Source organism: Nycticebus coucang, chromosome 9 (genome assembly GCF_027406575.1).
Source record: "Nycticebus coucang isolate mNycCou1 chromosome 9, mNycCou1.pri, whole genome shotgun sequence".
In the NCBI taxonomy this organism is placed as follows: domain Eukaryota; kingdom Metazoa; phylum Chordata; class Mammalia; order Primates; family Lorisidae; genus Nycticebus; species Nycticebus coucang.
Genome location: NC_069788.1, coordinates 19,086,549 through 19,099,809, shown reverse-complemented (window position 1 = coordinate 19,099,809; position 13,261 = coordinate 19,086,549). Strand labels below are relative to the sequence as shown.

Genomic DNA, 13,261 nt, shown 5'->3' with positions numbered 1-13,261 from the left:
GAAGTTTTAACTGAGCTGCTTTTACTAAGAACCTCATACAGGTATACCTCATACAGAAACAAGGTATTAAATATTGTATATGGGTCATTGCAATTAAATTACAAGCTATCATCTTGTAAAAAGTACAATACTATATTTAAATTTGTAATTAAATTCACTATGCTATTTTTAGAAACTTTGTAAAGAAAACCATATCATATTTAACATTCTAGGTAAACTGACTTGGTCCTTCATATTATGGTATTATCAGCCAGAAATTTAATTAATTAATTAATTTGTTTTATTTTTTGAGACAGAGTCTCACTCTGTCACCCTGGGTAGAATGCCATGGCATCAGCCTAGCTCGCAGCAACCTCAAACTCCTGGGTACAAGCAATCCTTCTCCCTCAGCCTCCCAATTAGCTGGGACTACAGGCACTGCCACAACATCCAGCTAGTCTTTTTTTTCTATTTTGTAGTAGAGATGGGTCTTGCTCTTGCACTGGCTGGTCTTAAAGTCCTGAGCTCAAGTAATCCACCTGCCTCAGCCTCCCAGAGTGCTAGGATTAGAGGCATGAGTCACCACACCTGGCCAACCATAAATTTTAGATGATAACTTAAAAACTTTTAAAGGTTGAGGTAATATATGCTTCCTCTGATGTAGAAACATATAACCACACAAATGCAGACACAAAAAATAATTGTACATTATCACTGAAGAAAGATTAACTTCATTACCATAAAGTTAATACCACAAATTCCACAAAATCTAACTTCTTTAAATAACGCAATAAATCCTCTCATTCTGATAAATACAATTCTTATAAATTATTTTTGTATTATTTTTGTATCCAATTTGATAACAGTTACAAGGGAAGAGAAGATTAGGAATTTCAAAAGTGTTTTAAGCAACTGTTATCTAAGAAAACTGGCATCTCATTATTTCAATCTGCCAAATTGAAATTCACACATATTATTTTTTTTAATTTTTGTATGGTGCTTTTGATAAATAAAGAACATGAATTTAGTTTATATTTACAACTATATAGAATAAAAGCATTCTAGCTTTAAATTTAAAAGTGTTATATCATGGCCTACAGGGTAGGAAAACCCAATAAAGTTCCAGTGATTTCTTCATCTTCCCCATTACAAAAAACTATCCAGCACTGAAGAGAATGTTAGAAAGGGTACGTTATATTGTGTTCTACCTGAAAAAGAAGCTCTTTCAAGGAAAGAGAATAATACAAGTTATTTCTAAACTTTTAAAGATCTGTTGTATTGAATTGAACTAGTTCAGTCTCTGATTGCTTGCCAGCAGTATAGCCGTGTCCAACCTACTCCTGTATTGATCTGGTCGCCTTTGTGGCAGTGCATGAAGAATACATCTGTGTCAGGTACAACAGCAGGTGCCATCGCCACTGAACTGGCTGCTGCCCTGATTACAATAAGGCTGTTTAGAGCACCTGATGACCACGAAAGGCTCTTTCTTTTCTTTAGAAAAGAAATCCATTTCTAAAAGTTTACTAAACAGAAACCAAGAAACTTACCAGAAATCATCAGCTGTTGAGATGCTGGAATGGACTCCAGTGAAGACAAAGTCAAAGATCTAGTGATGGAAAAACTCCAGCTGGCGGTAAGAACTTCCTGTTCCTGCATACTAGGCTGAAGTTCCCATTTGGACCATTCTGAAGAAATCCTGACCTCTTTTTTAAAATCAGATGCTAAATCCTGATAATCCATATAATATGGCCAATCTGGTCTCTTGACAGACCTGGGGTAAGAGGTCTGCCCTGGAAGTGATTGAGTTGTTGAAACTGTGTAAAATGCAACATTGGAGGTTACTTCTGAAAAATCAAGCTTTGAGTCTGTATATGGTGGCCGATTATTTCTGAGATCATTTGGATGTACAGTTTCTGAATATATCTTTAAAGGAGCATCCAGATGATTTTCTACATTTAATTCAAAATCTAGGGAACTATCACTTGCACCAGGTTTGAACTGCTTATGAGATCCTTTACTTTCTTCCAAGTCTGATAAACTGTCTTGATTTAGTACCTCAGTGGGGCCCATAGTTACACTATATTGTCCTATTTTCAATAGTTTTAAAATGTTTCCTGATATTAACAGATCATCAGTAGTCAGTTTCATAGTCAAATCGGAATTCATCAAGTCTGAAGAGACAGTTTGCAAAGGGATAATGGATAAACAAGTCTTATCCAAACATAAATTAACATCCAAATTACTTGATAGAGTAATGGATTCTTCCAAGGATGAGGATAAAATTGTTCTTTTTGCACTCTTTTTAGAAGGAAATAAAGATGGCACTTCTGTGAATGCCACTGATGGTGTTATTTCAGGAGCAGAAGAAAATGAATGCCCAGAAGTGATAGTTTGAGCTCCCATTAGTGCATACCAGCTGGCTAATATCGCTGAGTTCATCCAGAATGTCTCATAAAAGTGGGACTGTTTGCTATGCAAAACTTGATCTGAGAATTCATGAGAGGATTTTATTTCAGTCATAGAACATGTTGCACGTGTTTGGCTTAATTCTCTTAAAGAATCAGCAGCCTGTGATTTGATGTTTGTGAGTCTCTGGTTGCAGGATGCCTCAGTAATAACCTGATATTCACTGGGAATGGAAGCTTGTGTGCTGAGTTGGTGCAGAGTTGATGAGTTTAAGATGGCTACCTGTTTGGATATAATTATCTTAGCAGGAAAAATGCGAGACATCGAGGAACTCAGCAAACTCCAGCGCTCTCTTCTTGAAATGAAGGAAACAGCTGAATATTTGTCAATATCCTCTTGAGACCCCGTAGAAACAACTGGAGATGCACTTATGGATACAGTTGTAAGCAGAAATCCACAGGAAAGTAATGAATGCCTGCTTAACTCAATACCAGCCCCTGGAATGCCGCTAATTACTGAATTCATTGTGGTAGCTGATAAGTCAAGGGTCTGAGAGATCTCCAATAATAAAGATTGTGTAGGAAAAACAAAATCTGTCATTAAGGAAGAGACAATAAAAGGGGTCTTCACTCCTCTATCCGGGAAAAAGAATGTTAGTGTGGCTGCTGGAGTTTGGACAGGCATACGTGATACAGTTGTTTTGTCCCAGATAATTTGTGCTGGGTCATGAACATCAAAATTCAGAAATCGAGAAGAGGAAACATCTGTGGAAGAAAGAAGATGATGTTTTGCTAAAAACTCTCTAGTGGAAATCATTTCTTCGAGTAAGTGGCTTTCAAAGGACATGGTAATACTTAACGCTGCCAAACCAGTTGTTGGGAGAACATCATGCTTGAAAATATCTGTCTGTTTTAGAACTGCAGAAAGAAAAAGACAAAAAAAAAAAAGAGAGAGAGAGAGAGAGAGAAATGAATTAAAAATGAACAACTTGGGCCCTGGCTGAATTTTCAGCAAATTTGCACTGCCACCTCACACCAAATTTGCACACCCACCTCACACCCAAGATAAATATGGCTCTATAAATCATATTTCTGATAAAAGCATATGAAGAGATTTAGTGACTTCACAAACTGCGAATACAAAGACTCCTGTTATTCACACTCTGTGGGAGGGCCAAAATTAGAACAAATGACATTATATGGAATTGAAAAATCCTCATCCAGGTAACTCCTTTGAATTACAAAACATGAAAAATTACAAGTATTATCATTGATAGAACCAATTAAATATTTGACCTATTAGGCTAGTAATGTTAAAAATATGGTTTTACCTTCTAAATAGGTAAAAAGCTCTTCTTTGAATTTGATAACATTACATATCAATATAAGTCCTTAAAAGAACAGAGATTATATAGATTCCCCTCAAAAAATAGATAAACTACCTTTCTACTTAGAATATCTAAGGGTTAGGTGGCGCCTGTGGCTCAAGGAGTAGGGTGCCGGTCCCATATGCCAGAGGTGGCGGGTTCAAACCCAGCCCTGACCAAAAACCACAAAAAAAAAAAAAAAAAAGAAAAGAAAAATCTAAGGGCCTTCAGAAATATTTTTCTTGCATAAAGAATACATTGGAAAGGGTTGTAAGTCTTAACTCTGATTATCCAAGCAACACTAATTCTATGCAAAGTACATTTAGAATTTAACATAGAATATGCTATTTATACTATGACATCTTGTGATTTAGTAAGTTAAATAGTAGTATATATCAATACAGCATCAAATATCAAGATACTTCAGAATAGGAAAATATATATTTTTTTATTTGACTGATGTCAAATAAATTGATAGGAATGTAAATTTGCACGGAACAATTCAAAGGATATAAATAAATACATAATAAGGCAAGTAGAATAAGGCCCTTTAAATATGTTTCACTAATAGATAAAATAATCTGGGATTGAGGCCTAGTTTTCTCTCAAAATTTACTCATCAAAATAAAGATGATTTTAACATTTTTTCTACTGATCCAGAAAGAATATGTTTAGCAAATGCATTGATACTACTAAAACAAAACTTATTATAGAAGACATAACTACCAAATCTGTTTTGCAACCCTGAAAACTATGTATCTTAGAAAAATAAATGTTGAACTAACTCTGAAAATACATTTTCAGTACACAACTTCTTCAAACTCAAACTCCTTCATATCTTACTTGCTTCTATTTACCTTGATCAACTGGGTAAGTATCCATTATAGTCCATATTCTTGTAGCCTTTACAGATGGAAAGCTACTGACTACAGCCTGAGAAGGGGGCGCTGTATATGTTTGTGCAGAAATGGCATCTGTTCTTCCAGAGATGAGAGGTAAACAGGTAATTCTGTTTATTTCATCGCCACTACGAAGCCCAGAGGAGCAGGTCTGCAAACAACAATCACAGTAATTAAACTAAGTTCACAGTTTCTTTGTTCCTTCAAGGAATATTTTAAGTTTGTTTTAGGGCCATTTGCATTTTCATAGTCATATTGGATGATTCAAATAATCATTTTATTTGAAAATGAAATCTCTGTAGTAATGCTTACCCATATTTCAAAATTAATTCAACCTATTTAATTTGGAATATGCTCAATGAAATGACTGAACTTTTCTTAATTCTTTTCACTCTAAATCAAAATACTATTTTACATTTGGTTTGAGGACACTTCTTATCCAGTGAGGAATTTTTACTGTGTGGCAGTCAACATGAATATAAAACCTGTGATCAAATGTATACATTTTCTTCCCTACTAGTCATATTTAGTTGGAAGCTAATATAAAATACAGTATTTACAATAGAAAATTTGAAAACATTTTCATGTTATGTTCAAATCATTCTAATTTGTACTTACTTACAGAGCAATGTTCTTTATATATTTTACCTTGATGTGAATAGCCTATTTCTGCCATGTTCTTATGAAATAATTTTCACAAGAAGAAATTATTTTTAGCTCATAAAAAAGAGAACTGTGGTGCATGTATAAATAAATGCAAATGTATATGGGCTATTCTCTTAAATGTAGAGATAAAATGTAATTATACTATTTGAGCCATTTCTATCTTTAAGGAATATAATTTAAAACTTGTTTGAAAATACGAATACTTGTTTATTTTTTAATACTAAAAACATATCTGATAGATACCATGTTTTACTGTTCTAATATTTGCTCAAGACTATATTTAATTTGCACAAACTCAAGGTTTGCTTGAGATATATTATTTTAATTTCCCAGTTTTATATTTTATAGTCACTTTCAACTCTCACCTAGAAGTTCTGATAAGGTCAGAAAATTCCTGATGTTATAGAACTGCTTCTCCCAACAAAGAAAAACCAACAGCCAGATGACTTTTCTGCTAAATTCTACCAAAACTTTAAGGAAACATTAACACCAATTCTTCTGGAAGGATTAGAAAAAAACAGAGAAGAGGAAATTTCTTCTAACCCATTCAATAAAATCAGAATTAGAATTATCCTGATACCAAAACTAGAGAAGGACACATCAAAAGGGAGGCCATAGGCCAATATCCTCAGTGAACACAAATGCAGCAATGTGCAAGAAAACACTAGCAAAGTGAATCCAATAATATGTTTGAAATATAATATACAGAGGAATGCAAGGATGATTCAATGAATCAATAAATATATGAAACATCATATCACAGGAATTAAGGACAAAAAACATATATCATTTCAATGGATGCAGAAAATAATTCTAAAATTGAATATCACTTCATATGAAAACGCTCCACAAATTAGGCATAGAAGGAAAGTACCTCAACACAATAAGAGAGCCGTATGTGACAAACTCATAGCTAACATAATAATGAATGTGCAAAAGCTGAAAGCCTTTCCTCTAAGAACTGAAGACAAAGGTGCCTACATCTACTACTGAGTCAACATAGCACTAGAAGTCCTAGCCAGAATGATTAGTTAAGAGAACAAAATAAATGATATTAAAATTAAATAAATGAATTAAAATTGGAAAGGAATAAGTCAAATTATCCTTCTTTGCTGATGGCTTGAGCTTATATACATATACAAAAATCTAAAGATTCAACAAAAGAATTCTTAGAGATGATGAACAAAATCAGTGAACTTGTAAGACATAAAATCAACTTACAAAAATCAGTAACATTTCTACTTACCATTAATGTATTAGCTGAAAATAAATCAAGGAAGCAATCCCACTCACAATAGCTATGAAAAATGCCTAGAAATAAATTTAAGCAAGGAGGTAAAAAACATTCTGTAATGAAAACTACATACAACTTGATGAAAGAAATTGAAGAAGCCAGGAATGAATAAAAATGCACCTCATGCTCATGATTTTAAGAACTAATATTGTTAAAATGGCCATTGTATCAAAAGCCATCTAAAGATTCAATGCAATCTCTATTAAAATTACAATGACATTCTTCACTGTAGTAGAAAAAAAAATCTTAAAATCTGAATGGAACCACAAAAGACCCTGAATATCCAAAGCAATCCTAAGCAAGAACAAAGCCCCAGACAACACATTAACTTACTTCAAAATATACTACAAAACTATAGTAATCAGAATAGAATGGCATTGATACAAAAACAGACACATGGCCCAAACAAAATAGAGAATTCAGAAACAAGTCCACATACTAAGAGCCAACTGATTTTTTACAAAGGCCCCAAGAATAAACATCAGAAAAGAACATGCTTTTCAATAAATAGTGCTTGGAAGACTGGATACCCACATGCAGAAGAATAAAACTAGACCCTTATCTCACTATATACAAAAATCAACTCAAAATGGATTAAAGACTTAAGCATAACCCCCAAACTATGAAACTACTAGAAGAAAACCTGGGGGAAAGGTTTGGGATATGGATCTAGCCAAAATTTTATGGCTGAGATTTCAAAAGCACCAGGAACAAAAACAAAAATAGACAAATGGAACTGAATTAAACTGAAAAGCTCTGCACATCAAAAAAAAAAAAAAAAAATCAACAGAGCAAATAGAAAAGCTGTATTTTGGGAGAAAATATTTACAAACTAGTTTCTGACAAAGGACTGATATCCATAATATATAAGAAACTCAAACTGTCAGCATAAATACAAGTAATCCGATTAAAATCTAGACAAAAATATGAATAGATTTCTTCTCAAAAGAAGATACACAGGCCAGGTGCAATGGTTCATTCTTGTAATCCTAGCATTCTGAGAGGTAGAGGCCGGAGAATCACTTGAGCTCAGGAATTAGACACCAGCCTGAACAAGAATGAGACCCTGTCTCTACTAAAAATAGAAAAATTAGCCACATGTCTTGGCAGATGCCTGTAGTCCCAGCTATTGGGGAGGCTGAAGCAGGAGGATCATTTCAACCCAAGGGTTTGAGGTTTCTATGAGGTAGGCTGTGGACTTCCCACTCTAGCCTGGAGCAACAAAGTGAGATTCTGCCAACAAACAAAAAGACAAAGGAGGAGGAGAAGAAGGAGAAGAAGAAGATGATGAAGATGACATACAAATGGCTAACAGCTATATGAAAAAATACTCATTACTAATTATCAGGGAAATACATTATCAAAACTACAATGAGATAGCAACTCACCCCAGTTAGAATGGCTACTATTAAACACACACACACACACAAATTCTGGCAAACATGTAGAGAAAGGGAACCACTGTACATTATTCATAATAATGTAACTTGGTACCATCATTATTTAAAACAGTATGTAGTTTTGCAAAAAACTAAAAATAGAACTCCTACACAATCTCACCGTCCCACCCTAAATGAAAAGAAATCAGTACACTGAAGAGATATCTGCACTCCCATGTCTATTGCAGCTCTATGAACAATAGCCAAGATTTGGAATCAATCTAAATATCCATCAAAAGATTAATGGATAAAGAAAATGTGACATATGTACACAATGAAATATTATATAGTCATGAAAAATGAAATTTTGTTATTAACATTTGAAGTAACATTAATGAACCTGGAAGACCTGTTCTCACTCGTATGTGGAAGCTAAAGAATGTTGAGCTCATAGAAGTAAGTAGATTTCCAATCATTAGGGATTGAGAAGCTTGGGGAAGAGCAGGATAGAGAGAGTTCGATTAGATGGGGGAATATTGTTCCAGTATTCTGTAGCACTGTAGGGTAAGTACGGTTAACATGATTGATTGGGTACTTTTAAAAAGCTAAATTAGAGGATTCTGAATGTTCACAGCACAAAGAAGTAATCAATGTTTAAAATGATAAATATGCTAATTATCCTTATTTGATCATTACACATTGTATGTATATATATTAAAATATCACTTTCTTCTGTAAATATGTACAATGATTATGCATCACCTATAAATAAAAGAAAAAAAAGAATTATAAAGTTTCTCCATATTAAAAAAACAAACATTAAATAGAAAAATATCCATAGCAAACAAAAACACCAGATTGACAACCCTAATGAGTAAAGAATGGATGCAATTTCAGAAGAAGAGAGAAAATAATAAAAGGAAAAACTAAAAGTGATCAAAGAAACAATGAGAAAAAATTCAGTATGATTTCACCCTTTAAGGACCCAGGGGTCACACTTCTTCACTCTAACAGCAAGTGTTGGAATGACTTTGCAGATTAATGAAAATGCACATGAAACTAGGGAAGAGATCAAAATGCCAACGTATTGGCTTATGATGAAAACATGGATGTTACACAGCTCATAAATACTTGTGTGGTCCTTCTTAGCACTTTTCTCCTAAATTATAAACAAAGCCATTATTAATTACTTTGAAAAATGACCATCACAGGTAATCCTCAATGGCCCTGTGATGAACAAGTTCTCTTTGTGTCAGGATAGCTACACAAGAATCACAAGTGCCTCCATGTGCATTAGATCATAATATGTAGTTAGGTGATTTGAATGTTTAATGACATCAGTTTAAGATACCACTATAGGAATGATCTCATTAATAGGTCTAAAATATTCACTAAAGCTAACAGTCCTTATACCAATTTACAATGGCACTGCCAACGTTCGTCTCTATGATTGTAATACGCTCTTAACACTTCTACATCATTGGATATACTAATAATAATACATTCATTCTTCCAGGTGGTACTCAGATTCAACAGCTGGGAAACCATTCTATTTCTTTTCTATGTTGCTTGCCTAGGCTCACATCCATCATATGCTTTTCTAAGAGTTTAACTCACAGAAGTGAACTTGTGCTCTCAAATTCAAGCTTGATAGCAAACATCTCTTTATATTTCCCAAGTTCTAGCTGTAAGAAACTCATCATGGGACTGCTTCTACTAACTGTTTCACCAAATAGATTTTAACTGATTGACCTTCCTTCCTTCCTCCCTCCCTCCCTCTCCCATTCAATCATACAAGTGATGTCTTTCATTCCATAAATATTATTGATCAATTTGTAAGTGCTAGTGGCTGTTGTAAGTGTTGGGAATAAACTGGTCTGCAAGACAATCAAAGTTTTTCCGATTATATAACTTATATTTTAGTAAAGGAATTGGAATTAATTAATTGATATATTGACTAATATCAAATAGTGATAAGTGAGTTAAAGACAAAATATTCCAAGATACATGATAATACAAAAAATGCAAAAGCTATTTCAGATTTGAATCAATATACATATCTGAAGAAGGAGCATTCAAGACAAAAAGAATGACAATGCAAATGCCTAAAGTCCCGAACATATTTCATGTGTTTCAGCATCAGTAAGCTGGGCAGCTGCAGAAAATAAGGGAATGCCATTAGCAGGTGTTAGTGAGGTCAGATACATGGAAAGGAACCAGATAATGTAGGCTGGCTTATTTGTTCATTTGTCATTCAATTTGGAACTAATTCTGAGAAGCCATTTGAATATTTTCAGCAAGAAGTTAGTGATATCTGATTAATATCATGAAAAGATTACTGTAGATAACAGACTACAGAGTTTGCAGTGAGAAGAAGAATAGAAGCTCAGATATTAGTTGGAAGCTGGCAATGGCAAAAGGAAATATAGACTAATCTGGAGTACAAAGGTGGATATAGTGAGTCAAGTTTTCATTAAAGATCTATATGGAAGGCAGAGCCTACACGTGCTGGAGAAATAGATGTAGAAGGTGAGAGTAAAGTAATTTTTACAGGTGATTCGTAAGATTTTGTTCCTATCAATGGGATGTGTAGTGGTACCATTTATTGATTTAAAAAAGTCTGGCAAAGACCAGCTATAGATTCTGAGTTGATAACAATTTTTGTAAAATATATTAAATTTGACAAGCATTTTGTCTACCAGATGTGGATGTAAAGAAACAAGTTAGAAATAATGAGTATTCCTGGAGGCATAATTATTCCTAAATCATTTTAATGAAGTAAGAAAGTATGGTTTAGAGGAAACCAGGGTTATGCCATGGTCCTTCTCTGCAATTCTTGGGTCATAAATAGAAAAGGAAAGCCAATATTCTTACCAAGGCTGAGAGGCTCCTGAACCCCACTCAAAACCAATAAACTATGTTTTGTGTTTTTTTTGGCCAGGTAAAACATCCTTGAGATTTGTTATGAGAAGTTCTACTGTATGGTTGATTGTTTTAGGTAATACAATTAAAATAATCTACTTGAATAGTCCATTTAACACATAACACTATCAATTAAATTTGATTATCACAAACTGTTATAAGATCTGGGCAAAATAGTGTCTATTATCTCAATAACTTTACAGTCTAGTGGTTTTTGATTTTTCATAATATGGACACTAACATTTGAAGATGTGCTTCATTGTTATACTTTTTTACTTGAGGAGTATGTAATACAGGAAAAAATTCTAGTGGTTGTAGTCAATTTAATATAATTCTGGGTTAATCTTTTAATTCATTTTTTTCCTCAAAAAAAAAACCCAAAAAAACTGGTAGGCCAAATTTTCTATGTAAAGTTCCTAAAATAATTGCTGACTTAAAGTTTTCCACCACTCTCAAAATATGCATTATCAATATATTTAATTGCTTATATACAGAACAGTCTACAGAATTTGTACAAAATAAAAACATGGAGCCCATTATTGAAGAATGGTTATTTCCAATCAGTGACAGCAGAATATTAGGTCAAATGTCTGTGGGAGGAAAGAGGGTTGGGTCCTGCACAAGTCATAGGCCTATGATGTTAACCTGTTTATATATATAACTTTTGTCAATGACTGTATAACAATGGTTCTACCAGCCTATACCTTGATACTCTTGTGTTTTTTTTTTTAATTTCATAATATTATGGTGGTACATTTAAACACATTTTATTAATCTATTTATGTAGAGACAGTCAATTGCATTGTTGCAACTATGAATTATGCTATGGTAAACATGTGAGTGCTAGTGTCTTTCTGTTGTTGTTGTTTGTATAAACAACAATCCCCCCCCTTTAGTGGGGATTTTTGGATCAAATAGTAGGTCCCCTTTTAGTTTTCTGAGGTATCTCCATTCTAGTTTCCATAGAGGTTGCACTACCTTTCACTCCCACCAATAGTGTATGATTGTTCCTGTCTCCCACGTATCCATGCCAGCATCTGTCGTTTTGAGACTTTTTGATAAAAATCATTCTCACTGAATTTAAGTGATAGCTCATTGTAGTTCTGATTTCAATTTCCCTGATAATTGGAGATGTTGAGTATTTTTTCATATGTTTATTGGCCATCAGTCTATCTTTTTCTGAAAAGTTTCTGTTCATGTCTTTTGCTAATTTTTAATTTTTTTTATCTTTTCTTGCTAATTTGCTTGAATTCTTCTCAGATTTTGGTTACTGACCCTTTATTGTATATATATGGCATGCAAATATTTCACCCCACTCTGTATGTTGTCTGTTTTTCATGAATGATGGTTTCCTTGGCTATGCAGAAGCTTTCGAATTAGATCAAGTCCCGTTTATTTATTTTTGTTGTTGCTGTGATTGCTTTGGGGGTCTTTTTCATATATCATTTGTCTAGCCCAATGCCTTTAAGAAATTGTCCAATGTTTTCTTCTAGAATTCTTACAGTTGCATGCCATAGGTGTAGGTATGTTACCCATCCTGAGTTAATTTTTATGTGTGGTGAGAGGTACAGATCCTGTTTCAGTCCTCCACATGTGGCTAACCAGTTTTCCCAGCATCGTTATTGGATAGGGATTCTTTTTCCTAATGTACTTTTTTGTCTGCTTTGTCAAATATAAGACCACACTATGATGATGGCTTTATATATTGGAGTGTCTATTCTGACCTATCAGTCTGTTTACGTTCTGGTGCCAGTACCATTTCTTCTTAGTTACTGTAGCCTTACAGTCTAGCTTGAAGCCTCGTAAATTGATGCTTCCCAATTTATTCTTATTGCTTCAGCTATACAGGGTCTTTTTTGCTTCCATATAAAGCATTGAAATCTTAATGTGGATCGCATTGAATCTGTAGATCACTTTGGGTAATACAGAAACGTTCACAGTGTTGATCCTGCCCATCCACAAGCATGATATATTTTTCCATCTGTTTACCGTCTCTATTTACTTCCTCCGTGTTTTGCAGCGCTCCTTGTGGAGCTCTTTCACCTCTTTAGTTAAATATATTTCTAAGTATTTTTTCGTCTTGTTTGAGATTGTGGTGGGTATTGAATCTTTGATTTGGTTCTCAGCTTGACTGTTGTTGGCATATATGAAAGGTACTGATTTGTGCACTTTGAATTTGTAACCTGAGATTCTGCTGAACTTATTTATCAATTCCAGGAGACTCTTAGCAGAATCTTTAAAGTTTTATAGATGTAAGTTCATATTGTCAGCCAAGAGGAATATTTTCACCTCTTGTTTCCCCATTTGGATACCCTTGATTTCCTTCTCTTGCCTCATAGCTCTGGCTGGG

At 33.9% G+C, this 13,261-nt stretch overlaps 1 protein-coding gene across 1 annotated transcript in view; it reads right to left on the bottom strand.

Annotated features, from left to right (window-relative positions):
• Window positions 1–13,261, bottom strand: part of EYS (eyes shut homolog) — a 1,685,250-nt gene that overhangs the window by 804,465 nt on the left and 867,524 nt on the right. The window contains 2 exon segments of the mRNA XM_053601630.1: window positions 1,527–3,291; window positions 4,595–4,801. Coding sequence (XP_053457605.1) covers window positions 1,527–3,291; window positions 4,595–4,801 — 1,972 coding nt within the window.